The sequence below is a fragment of the Typopeltis vanoorti genome, chromosome 1, assembly GCF_054136105.1.
Source record: "Typopeltis vanoorti isolate ZY-2024b chromosome 1, IOZ_Tvanoo_1.0, whole genome shotgun sequence".
NCBI classification, from domain to species: Eukaryota; Metazoa; Arthropoda; class Arachnida; order Uropygi; family Thelyphonidae; genus Typopeltis; species Typopeltis vanoorti.
Genome location: NC_143549.1, coordinates 148,942,119 through 148,959,864, shown reverse-complemented (window position 1 = coordinate 148,959,864; position 17,746 = coordinate 148,942,119). Strand labels below are relative to the sequence as shown.

At 35.1% G+C, this 17,746-nt stretch overlaps 1 protein-coding gene across 3 annotated transcripts in view; it reads left to right on the top strand.

The window, feature by feature from the left end:
• The window catches only part of Suv3 (Suv3 RNA helicase), a 222,567-nt gene that overhangs the window by 63,494 nt on the left and 141,327 nt on the right, over positions 1–17,746 (top strand). For 2 of the 3 annotated variants that reach the window (XM_090394567.1, XM_090394561.1), the window contains 2 exons: positions 2,715–2,829; positions 15,015–15,183. In XM_090394567.1, coding sequence (XP_090250693.1) covers positions 2,715–2,829; positions 15,015–15,183 — 284 coding nt within the window. Of the gene's footprint in view, positions 1–2,714; positions 2,830–11,707; positions 11,819–15,014; positions 15,184–17,746 lie in introns of those variants that run through there. The other variant, XM_090394574.1, reaches the window with a different exon arrangement.

The following is a 17,746-nucleotide window of genomic DNA, read 5'->3' as shown; positions in this document are numbered from 1 at the left end:
TAGTCCTCTTTTTCCAATCCATTTGTGCTTTATTCCTAAGGTTTCTGTTGCTGCTTTTGTGGAATTTGTTTCATAATTTCTCATTCATCTTCTATGTCACTTGATTCATGTGTGGTTTCTGTTTTTAAGTTTGTGCATTTTTGATATTGTTGTCTAACTTGAGGATCCTGTAATGAAGAAATTTTGTAGCTTGACTGGTAAGAATTTTCAATTTTATGTGTTTTTAGCCACTTTGATTTAAATCGAATTTTTGCTAATACCATATAATGATCAGAGTTTAATTCAAAGCCTCGATATGCTTTTACGTCTATAATTAACTCTGCTAATTTAAAATTTGTGATAACGTCGTCAATTACTGATTTGTATCCTCTGGCTTACCAAGTACAGGTATCCCTTGCTTGACGCGGTTTTGCTTAACGAGGGATTTGATTAACGTGGCGAAATTAATTGCAGCAATCCCTTAATATATACGAAGCAAGAGTTTTGATTAACGTGCCTTTAACCCTGTGGAGCTTGCAGGTGATCTGACAGATACATGCAAAATGTTTGATATAAATATTCTTACACAATTCACTGTATAGCTTGGAGGTCATGAGTAGCTGTGCCTTCATATGTTACTAGTTATATTCCGCACTGTTTTTTGCTGTCAGTTTGGTTTAACACATGTTATGTAAAGGTTTGTGATATTTGACAGTAAATTGTATCTGAGAGATACCGCGACTTCCGATGTCTGTATAGTATAGTTGTTTGTTTTTTGTTCTTTATTCAATAATTCTAGATTGTAACTGAAAATAAAATAAACCATCATGTATTACTGAAATAGAGAGCCAAAGGCTTATTTATCATACATGTCCTCTAGGAGATGTGCTTTACATTATGGATAGTACTAAGGAAAGTGATCTAGAGCTTGCTCCACCTTTACTACGAGTTACCCATAAGGTTGCTTTTGCTTGCATCCACCGAAATTTTGAGTTTTTATATATTCGGCACGAAACTCTTCTAGTTTCTATATTGCTATGAAATAATGTTGGATTCAATATCCACTTAATTTGTACATGTAATGTATTATAGTTGCCACGAGGTCTGGAGAGTCATTTTGCTTCTTATCGTAGAATTTATGCTGATAAGAAAAAACTAAAACTGTTCAAACGACTCTTGATAACTTCTTTTGATAAAAAAATTGCAGTAAATAATGTAGGTACAAGTATTTATTAAACATTTACTTTGCCTTCATTTTTTATCTTTCCTAAAAGAGTACCATATAAAATGAATTATTAATACAGTAATCAATCATGGACGAATTGTAATTTTTACCATTGATTATTAGATTTGATTAACTCAATTTTGATATACTATTACAATAAAATTTTGATATACGTATTACAATAAAAAAGTTTATCAAAAAATTGATAAACTTTTTTATTGTAATACAATAAAAAAGTTTATCAGACTTTTTTAAAGATGGATTACATCAGTAAGCAGATTCTCTACTGATCAGCAGCATTGGAATCCATACTGGCAGTCATTTATTAGTTGAAAGCCTTCAACGTAATACAAGAGTTAAGTATTAATTCTTCTCTCCATTATTTTAGAGAGGATTGAGGTGAGAGGAATTGGAGTGGTTTGATGGTTAAGTAAAGATTTGTTGCCCTTCTTGGGAATGGGTTAATCGTTCACTAATTTCCATCCATAACAGAGAATAAAAAGGAGATGGAGGACAAAATTCAACTCTGGAGCACAAACCTTCAGAACAATTGAAGAAATGCCATCAGGCTTAGGATACATTTTGTATTCCACTTTAGAATACAAAAATATTTTCCGATTTCTTTCTTGCAAACAGTCAAAGGGATAGGTGCTATTAAATGTTGCAAGTTTGAAATGGTAAGATTTACTAAGATCATCTGTGAAGAATTTATGGAAAAGCAAGAAGCTAGGAGATTGGCTTCATCTGTAGGTAACAATGCATTAGACCATCAGAATGTAATCAAGAGCAGGAACAGGTTTGGGCAAAAGTTATTATAAATAGTTTTGGCAAGATACTAGAAAGCTTGATGATATTTTTGACATGATTCAGGCTTCTTGCTTTTAGCGCTTTCAAAATCAGTTTTGGATGTGTCTGATAATTTGTTTATAGTTATTATGGAGTACAGTATAAACAGAAAAGGAAAGTGAAACGTTCAGTGAAAGACACTTGTGATATGCCTGGTTCTTCCCTTTTACAACCTTGGCATACCTCTTTGAGAATGAAGGCTTAGATAGGGGATGAGAGTTTATGGTGGAAAGTGCAGTCTATATCAATAATCCAACTATGGAAATGAGGCATTAGGAGTGTTGGAAATCATCCTGTTGGCATTTATCGTGATGAGAGGAATCTTTATATGGGCTTTTTTCAATTGAAGGTGAGTTAGCCAATGTCATATAGAAGTAGCAAGGTTTTATCTCCTGGAAACTTGGGTTTTACATCCCATGTATAAGCAAATCAGCCATCAGAATACTCAGTTTACAGACAGAAGTACTGTTGGTGCCGATGGATGATAGATGGCATTGATGGTAGTTGTGTGTGTAGAGGGAGAATTAAGCAGTAGTGGAGTGGAATTGAGTGCCTTCCTACGATGAGTCCTTGGAGGTGTCATGTAATAATAATAATATATATTCTTTCTTTATTTCATTTTCTTTTGTTTTATTTATTTTATTTATTATTTTTTTTTTTTCAGGTCACATTTCTGATATATTTCCATACTTCCTTGAGCATGCAAAACAAGCATTTCCCCATTTGGAATGTATGGAAGAACTTAAAAAGATTAGTGACTTCAGGCTTCCTGCAAATTGGTAAAGTTTAAGCTTTTTTTTTTTGCTATTTTTTAATATTATGCAAGAAAGATTTGCACTCCCCCCCCCCAACACACACACACACACACACACACACACACACACACACACACACACACACACACACACACACACACACACACACACACACAGAGTGAGAGAGAGAGAGAGAAATGAATCATACTAACAATTCTCACTTATGCTGGATGAGTACTTGTGTTTTAATATTCTTAAAAACATTTGGGCTTTCTTGTGATATTGCTATCATAAGTATGGCAATCCATCCTCTGGGATAAATGTTCTAGTTTTTCTTCTTTTTTTTTTTCAGATGAACATTTATTTTCCTATTGGAGAGCATTTTTATTCTAGTCATTTTAGAGTTTTTGGCAGTTTTATACAGTAAACCTTTCTTCCACACAGTGTCATAAGCTAGTGTTGGGTCTGTGAAGGCAGTACCTGTTTTTAAGCCCTTTTGGTATCCAGCTTCTATATGAGTTGTGAGAGCTAGGACCTGGTCACAACAGCCTCTGCAAGGTGTAACTTTTGGAGAAATCCTAGAGAGGATAATCCTTTCAAAAAGTTTGTAAGGAGTGCAGGGCAGTGCTGTAGGGCAATAGTTATTACATTCATCATTTGACTTATTGGGTTTTTATCAAGGATACTATCTTTGATTCATGCCAAAGTTTTGGGAGTCATTCATCATTTATTATTGAAGAGAAGAAATTAGATAGCCAGGATTTTGCTCTTAGGCCATGGTGAGTAAGAAAGTCTGAACGGATGCCATCAACACCAGGAGCTTTACCTGTTTTAGTTAGTTTGAGTGCTGCGTCAATTTCATCTAGAGTTACTGGACTGGAGTTTGCTGTAGAGATGTAGGATGTGAAAAGAAAACCTTTTTTTGTGAAGATGATGGATTTCTTTTTTTTTGGTATCTATAGGAATTTTGGGGTTAAGTTTTTGTGCTAAAATTTTTGCAATACTGTTAGGGCTTACTTTTCCTTTGGTTTTATTTGGAATGCTACTGCCTCCCAATTGCCGGAGCAGTGACCAAGCTGTGTGACTTGATCTGGTAAGGTTGTTCATTTCTTCGTGCCAGTGGGCTCTTCTATCATCATCGAAGGACACTTAAGAGTGTAGAAGCAGTGTCTGGATGACTCTCTTGTTCATACTTTACCAGAAAAGTATAAACCAGAATCCTCTCAGGATGTGTTTCTTGACAGATTCCGTGAAATATATATTTAATAACTATGAAAGATTCAATAAATGTTAGCTGTAGGTGGAATTATGTTGATTTTGTTTTCAATGAATTCAGCAAATTTTAGCCAGTTTGCTTTTCTGAGAATTCATTACAGCATTGGGAAGCTGTTTATTCTGTGGATTATAAGTCCTAATTAATTAGGCAGCGTCTGTGCTGGCTGTGGGTGAAAAGGAGGCAGTACTTGATAGGTTGAAGTGAGGGGAGTTCCTTCCATATCAGTGGTGGTAAAACAGAGGTCAGTGGTTGTCTCTGATCCCTATCTTCCAGATTTTAAGGTTCTGGGCTGCTTGCTGTCATAGAGAAGGTGGAGGCTGTTTGTTAACATCCAGTCTGTCATTTGCAGGGTCTGGATTGTCATCATTATTGTATCTCCATAGTGCACTATGCAAGCAGCCCATTCTGGTATCATCCCCAAGGATGATGACATAATGGGCTGACTGAGGAAGTGCATGGCTTAGCCAGTTAAGTAGAAGAGGCTTATATTCATTGTTGATTGAGAAATTGTTCAGTCAGATTACCAACAAAAAAAAAAAAAGTTACTTTGTGTGCGATCCAGGGATTGAGATTATTCCCAGATATGCTTTCTGCATAGATCACCAGTTCATGTCTTTCATCAGTTTTATCAGTGAGAAGAATATAGCCAGGAATGGTAATATTTCCTTGTGTGGTGTGGTGGATTTCTTGTAGAGCAACAATGTCTACTTTGTGCCTGGTAAGGCAGTGTTTCTCAACATGAGGCAATTTGAATATTTTGGGGGACAATTAGAAAATGATGTTGCATTTGTCACCTCATCACTGATATACTCAAAACATTCGCCATTGTCAGCGAAGGATTTGAGGCATTGCGGTGGGGCATGATCCAAAAAACAGTTGGTAAATACTGTGGTTAGGATATTATTTAGTACCTCTGATTTTGATCTAGTTAAATCACTTGATGTTCTACTGGAGAATAGTCAGGCAATTCCCAGTGTTCTTGTTTGGATGAATTTGTTCAATTTTAAGGTGACTGAAATGATTTGGAGACTGTAGTGGACTTTTATAATAACATATATTGTTGCTGTATGTTGCTAATATAAATAAACAGCAATAATAATTTTATATCCAGTCTGTTCTTATTCTTAATATCAATGCTTGTTTTACGAGTAACATAACAAGCAGAATTGTTTTATTTATTTATTTTATTTTATTTTTTTTTATGCTTGTAATAACTTTGCAGTTACTCTATTTACTCGAATATAACTCATCCTTGTGTATGTCTTGCGCCCCTGATTTTACTTTACAAAAAAAAAAATAATAAAATTAAATTTAAAAAAAAAAGTTTTGCATATATCTCACACAGATAAAGTTTAAAACTTTAATAAATAGATAGTGAATGTTGTTATGGCAGTTGCAGATATTTTGGAATTTGGTTGAAGAAAATCAGCATTTCAACTCAACAATCATCGGCTTGCCTTTGTTGTTGAGTCACATGATCTTTTGTTAATACCACACCAATCATATGCAAGACCAGAAGTAGCAATAGCAAGTAGATTCTCGCTAAGTCATACCCATTTGCAGTTTTTTTAAATCATGGTGACTTATGTTTCTGAAATGATAAAAGGACAAGCAATAATGAAACTGTGTTTTAATTTAATTACAGAAGCATTCTCACTAAAGATTCAAATATATTTTGTGATGAAGTTGAGTGGCCACTCAAGTAAATAACGTTGATAAGTAAAATTTAAATGCATTCTTTTTATAAATAATGTGAGCATTTATAAAATATTATAAATGTCAATTTAATATTTTTCTGAAATAATTTCCAAAAATCCCTGCATATATCTCACACCATGATTTTTTAACTTGAATTTTTTTGGGGAAAAGTGCGAGTTATATTTGAGTAAATATGGTCTATATATATTTAGTCCAAAACCACAATTTGTGATAAATATAATCTCAGAAAATAACACACACACACACACACACACACACAGAGCATGCAGCCGAAATGCATCATTGGTAATGATGGTGGAACTGAATGGTTGGTACCACTTGGATTTGAATCCTCTATAGCAGCCTTCGTCAACCTTTTTACACCTACGGACCAGGGAAAATAGGAGAAATATTTCGCAGACCGGCTGACAGCTAAGACAGAAACATAAATTAATTTAGATAGTATTTTATTTATTAAATCCAATATTATAAAATTAGAATTTTTAGCTAGTGCGACATCTGATGCTGCTTAGAGGTTAGAAAATTTGATATACGTGACTGGAGCGTTGTTTCTGAGGGACGAAGAAATTTTTGCCGGACCATCAGGACCACAGGTTGAAGAACAAGGCTGTATAGGATGCAAAGAAGTTAGACAACTGTGAGGCCGACATTCATTATCCTAACTAGAACAGAAATGGCACTCTTAAACTTTCTCTGAGAAAGTTTAAGAGTTCCATTTCTGAAACACTCTTAAACTTTCATTATCATCTAATAAATTATCATTATTAATAATAAATTAATAATTTTTAATGAATATTTTAATGATATGTATTAAAATTAATGATTTTAATACATATCGTTAATAAATTAAACTTTCTCAGAGAAAGTTTAAGAGTTCCATTTCTGAAACACTCTTAAACTTTCATTATTAACTAATAAATTATTATTATTATTATTATTATTATGGACAACTCCAAGGAGTCCTTAGACTCATTGAGAGAGGCCCTAAACGTCATATCAAGAACAACTATTCGGCATTTGCACAGTATCTCATACATTGCTTTGAACTCATTTACAGTCATGGCACCCACAACAAACTGGCAGCTTATTCCACTCATTCACCACTCTCCAAGTAAAAATAGTTCTAACACCTTTGCTAACTACTCTTTTGCTCAGTTTCCATGGGTGGCCCCTAGTTCTCCCATCACCTGACCTGTTCTGAAAAATTTCCTCTGAATTAATCTTGTAAAAACCCTTCAGTAATTTGAATGTCTCAATCATATCACCCGTTTTCCGCCTATCAACCAATTTCTGTAACCCACAGATCTTCAACTTGTTCTTGTAAGGTTCATTCCATAGACCAGCTATCATCTTGGTCACTCTCCTCTGGATCCTCTCTACCTCCTCCCCATTAAGAAGAAACCCAGGGGCCCAGATCTGGGCACAGTAGTCAAGATGGGGATCTTATCAAGGCTCAATAAAGAAGAAAAACAACTTGCTTATCTCTGCTCATCAAAGTATTCTTCAGTAACCAAGTGATCTGATGAGCTGATTTAGCCACTTTTGCTATGTGCCCCCCTAAACTTCAACTCCCTATTCACCAACACACCCAACTCTCTAGCTTTGTCTGGCTTCTACAGTTCCACCAATGCGATATACTGCTGCTAATTTTTTCACCCCAAAACGCATAACCTTACACTTTGCTACATAAAACTGACATCCATTCTCATTAGCCCAGACTGCCAATCTATCCAAATCATCCTGCAAAATTTTTACATCATGTGCATTCACATGATGTAAATTCTACCCAACTTTGTATCATTGGCAAATAAATGAACAGTTCCTCTCAGATCTTTTCCAATGTCATTAATGAACAAATTAAATAGCAGTGGGCCAAAAACAGAACCCTGTGGTACACCACTAGTAACAGACCTTCTTTTGGACTCCACTCCTGAATGAACTACTCTCTGATATCTCTTCATCAACCACCCTCCTATCCATCTCACCAACCCTATATCCATTCCCATGTACTGCAGTTTACTGATTAGAATTCCATGTGGTATCCTGTCAAAGGCCTTAGCAAAGTCCAGCAGTATCACTGTAAACCCATTACCCTTATCCAGTTCAGCCATCACTGTATTATAGAACATGAGCAAGTTACTCAGGCATGATCCACCCTTCACCAAACCATGCTGTCCCCCATACAGTATTCTATTTCCATCTATCTATTCCTGCATTTTGCTCTTGACTAATTTCTCCAAAACCTTGACAGTGACTCTTGATATGCAGACTGGTCAGTAATTTGCAACAACAGTCTTGGAGCCTCCTTTATGTAATGGAACTATTTTCCCCTTGGAACTAATCCAGAGCTGAGACTTAAATTAAACAATATGGTCAAGGGCACTGACAATTCCTTTGCCGCTTCAGATAAGACTCAAACTGGTATACTGTACAATCCCACAGATGTATTCACATTAAGGTTCTGTAATATATTATTCACCTCCGTTTCATTCACTTCAATTCCTGTATCAGCCATTCGTTCTCTCATTCCTGCAATATCATAGCGTGGATGATATAACTCTTGCAAAGTGTTCTCTTAGTAATTGTACTATTTCATCGGACTCAGTTACCTCCCTGCCATATGCATTCCTTAGAATCATTTTGCTGTATACATTTTTTCTTTTACTTGCGGCATATCGAAAGAACTGTTTGGGATTCACTGTAGCTTGCATTGCTAATTTACTTGCATAATAATAATTAATTATTATTATTATCAAACCAATAAATTATTTAGATTGATTACGCTAAATAATTTAATAGTTGAAGCCTATAAATCCTAATATTTACAGATCCAGGTCTTCTCATGTAGTGAAGATTACATTGCATGCAACATTTCTCACTTGTTATTCTATCGTATTTCGTCTCTTAACTCATTGTGAATGTTCTTGAAACTAGACTGAAAATTTCATCATCAAATTCCTGACATGTACCCTCAAGGGTTGTACAGGATATGATAGTACTACATGAAAAATTTACTTCGTTTTATAATTTAGCTAGTTTTACACAGTGTTTCGCTTTCTTATGTTTGTCTCTGTATTCTCTAAGAGCAAAAGCTGACTTATTTGCCAGGAACTTTTGATATGCTTTCTTCTTTTCCTTCACTGCCTCTTTAACTTCCTGTGTCCACCATGGAGTTCTGATTTTTCTATCCTTGCAGACAACCTCTGGCTGAATCAATCAGGGTTTTCTTCAAGGCTTGCCACTGAATCTCCAAGGTTTGGTTCCTGTTCTCAAACTCTTTCATTTTTTCTTCAATAATCTTTGTGTATTTTTGTCTACAGTTCACATCTGAGAGCTGCTCAACTTTTATTTGCTTTAAAACTTTCTTGCATGTTATTCTTTTCAATATGAAATTCAATTTTATCCTGCTCAAGACTAAATAGTGATCACTTCCAATTTCAAATCCTCTGTACACTCTGGGGTTCTGCACCAGGGAGAAAACATCACTATCAACAATAACATAGTCAACGAGACTTTTCTTATTCTTTGCCTCTTCTCTCCATGTGAATTTGTGCACATTTTTATGTTGGAACATGGTGTTAGTAATAACCAGTCCATGTCCTGAGCAGAAATTCAACAGATATTTGCCATTATTATTAGCTTTGCTCTTTTCTCCAAATTTTCCCAAAATATTTTTGTATGTCTGACAATCATTTCCTACTCTGCTATTTAAATCCCCAACAAGGGCCAACTTTTCCTTTTTCATTGTGTCAGTTGCTTTTCCTAAAAAATTCCTCCACTTCTACCTTAGTAGAACCTTCTGTGGGACCATAGGCACAAATGAGTCTCATTGTCCAGTTCCCCATTCTCATATTTGCCCACATTACTCTACTTGAGACTGACTGCCATTCAAGAAGATTAGCCTCGTATTTTGTGTTGAATACTATGGCTACTCCTTCTTTTCCTTGATTGTCATTGCCTGAATATAACATTTTGTATTTATTGCTCAGAAAGATCTCACCAGTTTTTGTCTTTTTTGTTTCAGTCACCCCTATTATGTCGATCTGGTACTTATCTAATTCCTCAGCTAGCTCCATTTCTTTGCCATTCAGGCTTCTTATGTTGTATCGATCTTTAACTCTGGTGATGTTGAGTTGGAGTGTGCTTTTAGATTTGTTCCAGTAGCTGACTTTTCGCTTTTTGCCCTGGTTCCCTTGCGAAAACAACGGGGGACCTTGTTTAACTGGGCGATGTCCCAGCTGGCATGAAATTTTGTATTTTGGTTTAAGCCAATAAGAATACAATTTGGTCGGCTAAATCCCAAATTCCCAGCCCAACCTCATTCGTTCAGTATCCAGGTAGATACCCAACAGGGTGCACCACGAGAAGGTGAGGATTGGATATTAGATCAGATGGCATGGTCGGTTCTCCACATTCCTTTAAAGGCTATGTGGAGGTCTCATCTCAGTTATACAGCTTTGACCCTTAAGCACCCTGACTGAAAATTTTGCTCTTAATAAATATTTATTTCCAATAATTTACTTGCTGATACCTATTAAGCAGCCAACTGTCTGTCTATCCTTACAATTTTTAATTGTAAGGATAATATTAAGAATTAAGTACAATTCTTAATATACAGTAGTATATTAAGAAACTGTAATGGCCAGTATATTATTCCTCTCTGCCCTTTTTTATATTTTTATTTTTAATATTATTCCCCTCACACACACACAGGTGAGCTTCCATAGCTTAGTCAGTGTTGTCAATGCCCTTTGTTTGGAAAGACATGAGTTTGAATCCTATCTAGGATGAGAAGAACTTTTATCAAGGTTTTTCAGTTGAAAGTGAGTTAGCCAGTCTGATATGGAAGTAACAGGGTTCCCCCTCTGGGATCTTGGCTTTTTCATCCCACAAACAATGTATGCACTTTACAGACATAATATACTGACCTCAAAGCCTTGCTTGCTTTGGCTGTCCAAATACGTACGCATGCGTACCCACACACACACACAGAAGACATATCACAAACTATGGCAGTGATGCCATTTGCAATCAGGATGGAGAGAGAGAGAAATCTATTGACATTCTTTTTGGATGTTGTGTTTCTTAGAGAATACTTCATGGGGCTACTAGAGAATAGAGGTGGATACCATGAAAGATAAACTGGAGAAGTATGTTTTGATGAGTAGTAGTGGACTCCAAACAAACAGACCAACCACATTTCCAAAGTGTATGATGTTATGATGTTGTCATACACTTAGGAAATGTGGGGGAATGATGGTCACTTTAATGGAACAGCTATACCAATATAAATACCATAGAAAAGTCATCAAGCAGAAATGGATTGTCTGTGAAAGTGAAGTCTTCAATTAGTTGAACTACCCCTCTTTTGAACAGCATCAGAAAAATTTTATGGAAGTTTTGGCTGTAGTTATACAGAGTTAGTAGCTAATCAGTGCAAAGTAAAATCTTCAATAGAAAAGAAAATCAATTTTAAACAGTTGTGTTGGTGGTTGTTCGTAATACCTAAATCTGGTATAACAACATGTAATAAAAACAAACTATTTTACTTGGCTTGTTTCTTATGCTCCTATGACATAAGAAACTTGCAGAATAAAATGTCATCAGGAATGTAGTTTATAAAGTCAGTGTAAATGATTAAATAATGTAATCAGTGTAAATGATTGTTAACATGTTAGATGTTACTCAAGTGCTTTGTTGTTTATCTGTACAGCATGATATTCATAATAATCTAGTTCTGTGAATTTTAGGTATTTCATGTAAGCTGACAAAAATTGGTTTGGAATAAGTCCCTAGTTTTTATTACATTGAACCATTACAGAGCTCTTTAAATTATGAATGTAGCTATTAAATTCAGTATACAGCATTCAGGTTACCTAAAAGATAACTTGATATTTTTCATTTGTAGTGTGATAAGCCAGGACTGATTTTGTGACTCTTGTGTTTCTCCCAAACATGATGTTTGCTGTAACATATGCCACATGCACAGGATATTATATACACTTGGATTCTTGAGAGGTAAATGAGATTGCTTGAGAGATTTCAATATTGTGGAAACCTTTTTATAGGTATGAAGGCTATAGAACATGCAGTTTCAGCACTCAGTTATTTTATCAGTGATATTCTTGATATATGTAAAGTGACTTTTGCTCTTGTAATCTATATTTTTGTACATATTTGTATAATTGTTGGATGTTGTGGAATATTAATATTTTTAGTGAGGTTCTGCTTAAGCAGTCCATTTCATTGCATTTTTGTTATCGTTGTCACTGAATATAGCTTTAACTCTTCTTAAGGAATTTTATGATAGCTGGTATCTAGGCATGGCAATGGTGAGAAGTGGAATGCAGATATCTACTAGTGTTTTTTTTTTTTTTCCATGTGTACTGAAAATGTTAATTTGTTTTGCTTGGTGACATATTAGACCAGTATCTAGTGAAATGCATTGCAAGCTCAGAGTCTTTCTGTCTTTAATCAGATGACAATCCATCAAAACAACCAGCACGCTGTTATTTACCAGATTTTTAGCTCATAATATTTTTAAATTTCATAATCTTTAAATTTGCCTTCCAAATTTTGTTTCATTTATTGTTCTCTGCTTACTTTTGAAGGTATCTTTATCATGTACAAGTAACCCTCGTATAATGAGGATGCTAGGTTCCACAAAAATGTCGCGTTATGTGAGACTCAGATCACATAGAAAAAGTAGGGTTAGGTTCTGAAATAATTTTTTTTTTGTTTAAGATTATATAAACAATGATATATCCAACAAAAATATTTTTTTATTTAATTCAGATAATTCATGTAAGTTAAGAAAACATATAAACTATGAAACAAATACATAGTATAAACTTATAAAATATTATAAATTGTACGTAAACTTCATTGCACATAATACATAAATGTTTTAGGCAAAATAAAATAAAGTGCATATTTTAATCGTCATCACTCTCTTCAAAACTAACATTTCATAGATGTTCTTTATTTACAAGTGGCTGGATGTCATGTTGTCATCTCTTGGACATCATTATGATAATTCTCATTGCATACTTTGGCTGGTTTAGTTGTCAAGAAGTCAGTAATAAGACCATGCTTACCACTATCCTGGAGTACAGTTTCACTTGGTGGAACTTTACTCAGGAGATTGATGAGGCCAGGGACTTGGAAGTGTTGGTGGATAGGGAGATGAAGTTTAGGGAGCACATTGCAAAAGTGGCTAAATCAGCTCATTAACTCACTCGGTTGTTGAAAAATACTTTGAGCAGAGACAAGCAAGTTATTGTACCTCTGTACCGAGCCTTGATAAGACCTCATCTCGACTACTGTGCCCAGATTTGGTCACCTAGGTTTCTTCTTGAAGGGGAGGAGGTGGAGAGGATCCAGAGGCGAGTGACCAAGATGATAGCAGGTCTATGGAATGAACCTTATGAGAACAGGTTGAAGATTTGTGGGTTGCAGAAATTAGTTGATAGGCAGAAAAGGGGAGATATGATTGAGACATTCAAATTGCTAAAGGGTTTCTATAGGATTAATTCAGAGGATATTTTTGAGATCAGGACTGGTGGTGGAAGAACTAGGGGACACCTATGGAAGCTGGGCAGGAGTGTGGTTAGCAAGGGTATTAGAGCTGGGTTCTTTACTTTTAGAGTGGTGAATGAGTGAAATAAGCTGCCAGAGTCTGTTGTGGGTGCTATGATGGTGAGTGAGTTCAAGGCAAGGTATGATAGATACTGTGAGAATGTCGTATAGTTGTGTGGACATGATGTTTAGGGCCTCCCTCGATGAGTCTAAGGACTCCCTGGAGTTACCTTTAATAATAATGATGCTGGAATTTTTTATAAAGTTCATAATATGGAGCTAAACAAATATCCAATTATCTTGTGAATTTTCCATTGACAGATCATTATCCATAAAATAACTTTCTTGCCAAGTCCAATCTTTCTGCTAATTTCTTTAAACTGAATTCTTTAACAGATTCATTGCAATCAGAATCTTCAGCGGAACTTTCCCCGCATTTGGTTCGCCGTCATCTATTAATTGTACTAGTTCCTCCTCATTTAAATCTGTTTCCCCATCAATTAGTTCACTATTGAAGAGATTGGAGCACTTATGAAGAAGTTCGCAAAGGTTGAGTCTCGTGTGCTGATCAAAACCAAATATATCTTCAGTCTTGTTCAATTGTTACCTTGGCAGTTTACAGTGGGTGGGTTTATCCCTGTTAACAAATGCGTATATCGCAAAGGCACGCTAAGTGGCCATTACTATAAAAATGAATTTTTTACATAAAAAAAAGCATTACAGATTGTATGTAACTCACCAAAAAATGAAGTGCTCAGCTTGAGATTAACACACTTATGATTTTTAATGCGCTTTCCTGGCAGAAAATGAGGACAGTTTTCAACGATAACCCTTTATCATTGAAAACTTTATACGGTAAGCAATTGACGTACATGCGTGCTAAAGGTATTTCCCCTAATTTAAATTTGCTACTTATAACTACATGCGCGATACGGGCAGACACAAATTTAACGAAGATAAAATTTGATTTTTAAGTTGCTTGTTGAAAAATATATGAAAAGATAAATGGTTACTACAGTTTGTAGACCATCTTATATCGAAACGCGTAGTATAGGTAACTTGTTCAACAAGAGTTACTACAATTTGAAGACCGCTTTGTAGAAGTACCGCGTTATACGAGGGTCACCTGTATTTGGTTTTCACCTTTCACATTGTTTTCATCATCTCATCAGTTTTCAGCTCACTTTTAAAATTTTCCCTACATATCACCATCATCCAGATCTTCACATTAATGAGGTATTTTCTGATTTATTACTCTTTGAATATATATAATCCATTAATCCTAAGCCAACAGGCTAGTAATATGTGGTATTACCATAAAGCTTACATTTCTGTTTATTACTGGTTAATATAAGCATTTAACAGACACTAGTGATAAGATTAGCTTATTGCTAAACATAGGTTTATGAATGGCATATTCCTTTGGCTGTAAGACCATTGGACCCAATTGTGAATGAAAGATGATGGACTTTTGTGTTTTAGCTATGATTCAATCAAAAAAAGAAATTTTTTTTTTGCAGTGAAAATTTTTGGATTTATTATTTTCTTTAATTAACTTAAATTTATTGAATTTACATTAATGTTTTTCAGAACATATGCTGTTTGTTTTTAATGATGTATTGTAATTGTTGACCAGGTATCCAGAAGCTCGTGCAATGACCAGGAAAATAATCTTTCATTCAGGTCCTACAAATAGTGGTAAAACTTATCATGCTTTGGAAAGGTTTATTAATGCAAATTCTGGTGTGTATTGTGGACCCTTAAAACTGCTAGCTGTAGAAGTTTTTAACAAGACTAATGAGAAAGTATGTATAGTTTTAGTACATTGTTTTTATAAACAGTGCATATTATTATATAAGATGCAGCATAGTTGCTTTATCTTAGTTGACTCAAAACTTACAGCTCTTTGTATAACTGTTCTTACAAAAGTTATACAAAAGAAAGCCTTTCTACACTATTGAAATTTAAACAAATCTGATGGCCTTTGGTTATCTCCCCTTTATGGGCACTATTATTGTATTAATCTTTTAGTTTTTTTTTTTAAATCAGAAATTTGCTGACACTCTTCTGTCTCTTGCTTATGCTGTAGTGGTGCATTTTATTTTGTTTTCCATTTTGTTGACATACTGAGGATGTCTTTGATACCTAGGTGAACATTTTATGTTAATTAAATTAATTTCCATATAAGTTTGAATTTCTGTCTTTAATCTCTACAAATATGTTGGCTTATGTATCTATTTTAAAACAGCTTAGTTGACCAGTGGATAGTGTTTCCATCCTCCAATTACAGCAGGTCATGAGTTTGAATCCCTCTACAAGCACAGATGTTTTTGAATGTCTTTTGTTGTAGATGTAATCATCTAGTCTAGGACCACTAACTTGCTTGACCTGAAGTAGATTAAACAGAGTTCCATGTTCACTCTTTAGAGTAAGGGAACCTAATTATCTAATGGTATTAATGTACTGGTTTACAACCTTTCTTGGATAGGATTCACATAATTACAGAACATCATTTTTTATAACATATTTGTGCATTTTATAAACCAGAGAGAGCCTTTGAGAGATATATATATATATATAGAGTATATATAGACACACACACACACACACACACACACACACACACACACACACACACACACACACACACAAAGTTGCAGAACCTATAGAACATCCTTGCCAGTCCTGGTTGGCCAGGTGGTTATTGTACTCATTCTCTAACCAGCAGGCTGTCAGTACAAATCTCACCATTGCCTTGGATATTCATGATTGTCTTTAGGTGGGAATGAATTTCATTATCTGGTGTGAGACCACCTCCTCACTAATTGGAGACTTGAAGAATTTTGCTGTTATAAGAGAATGATGTTTTCTTTCTTTTTTGTGTGTGTGTTTTTAAATATCACTTCTACTCATGACAGGTTATAAGCCAATGTACTATAGGCTTATAACCTGTCATGAGTAGAAGTGATATTTAAAAACACACACAAAAAAAAAAGAAAGAAAACATCATTGCCATGTGAGGTCAAAAAGAAGGAAGGAACCCTAAGGACCACAACAAAATATTGTAGTCCTTAGAGTAAACTGTATTGGGAAGACTGTTCCTGAGCATGGAGGAAGAGAGCAAGAGAGAATGGAAGAGGAAGATGAGAAGTTGGTTCATTATATTTGGAGCTGGACTGGATGTTAACTAGCAGCTGCTTGTCTATTTATCGGTTTGAAGGAATGTATAGGAATGGTGTCAGCCAATTCAGTGGAAGAGCATTCACAAAAATACCTGTAATAGGCACAGAGTGGGAACAATATTGCCTCTGAGAAAAGTTTTACCAGTTCGCCAAATTGTGCTCTTCTGGGTAGCATAAAGTACTTTTGGGAAGGTTTTTGTCGCACTATGTCCTATGCAAGAATACTATTCTCACACATGAGGTGTGAAATAAGATTGTGTTTCGGTAGCATTGAAGTTGACATTTGTCCTCACACTAAAGCATGGATAATTGGAAGATCTTATAAATTGGAGTGTATGGAGAGTACTCTCATCAACAAAACTTTGGATAGGATTTAAGGTTGGTGATAAAGGTCATTTATGATAGGAGAAAGAGCTGTGCAATAGTACAGTGATCTTGGAGTACTTGCATGGATGGGAGAAAGAGGGCCATCCAGTGAACAGTCAGACAAGAAATCAGCAGTCCAATTGAAAAAGGTGATTGTACAATGGTAATTTGGTAAACAAGCCTTTGTGTGGGATGCAATCAAAATCCTGAAAGTTTAGAGCAACTACTTGAGTTTCATCAAACTTTTCCAAAGCTTGATGAGTGACGTTCACAAGATCTGCTGTGGACTGAAAGTGGCAGAAAATATTTTGGTAGATACTGATTTAAGTGGTGAGCTTCTAGGTAGTGAAGGTGTTAAATATGTAGTTATTTTAAATATGTTATCAAATCTTCAAATATATCTTGTCTTCTGCACCTTTCTGAAAACTATAGTTATCTCGTTTAAACCTTTCTTCTTAACCTTTACTATACTTCTGACTTATGGTCGCAAATAATATAAAGCTCACATGTGCAAAACTTACAGAACAAAGAAATTGCCTCAGGCTGGAGCCAATCTCTTTGTCTGACCCACTGGTGTTTATTCTCGACTGAATTTGGAAAATTTATTTAGTTTCTAGCTGCACCACCAAAATTCGTGGGTGGGAGTTGAATCTCCATCCGAAAATTAACACACAGTAAACCATGCAGAACTTTTCTCTCTTAATTCTAAGTAAATCTAGCAACTTAAATTTTCTGTTATGCAGTCTTGACAATATCTACCTTTAAGGCTCACACAGTTTCGAATTTATGAGTAGTGCATTGGAAATAGAAATCAGGCAAG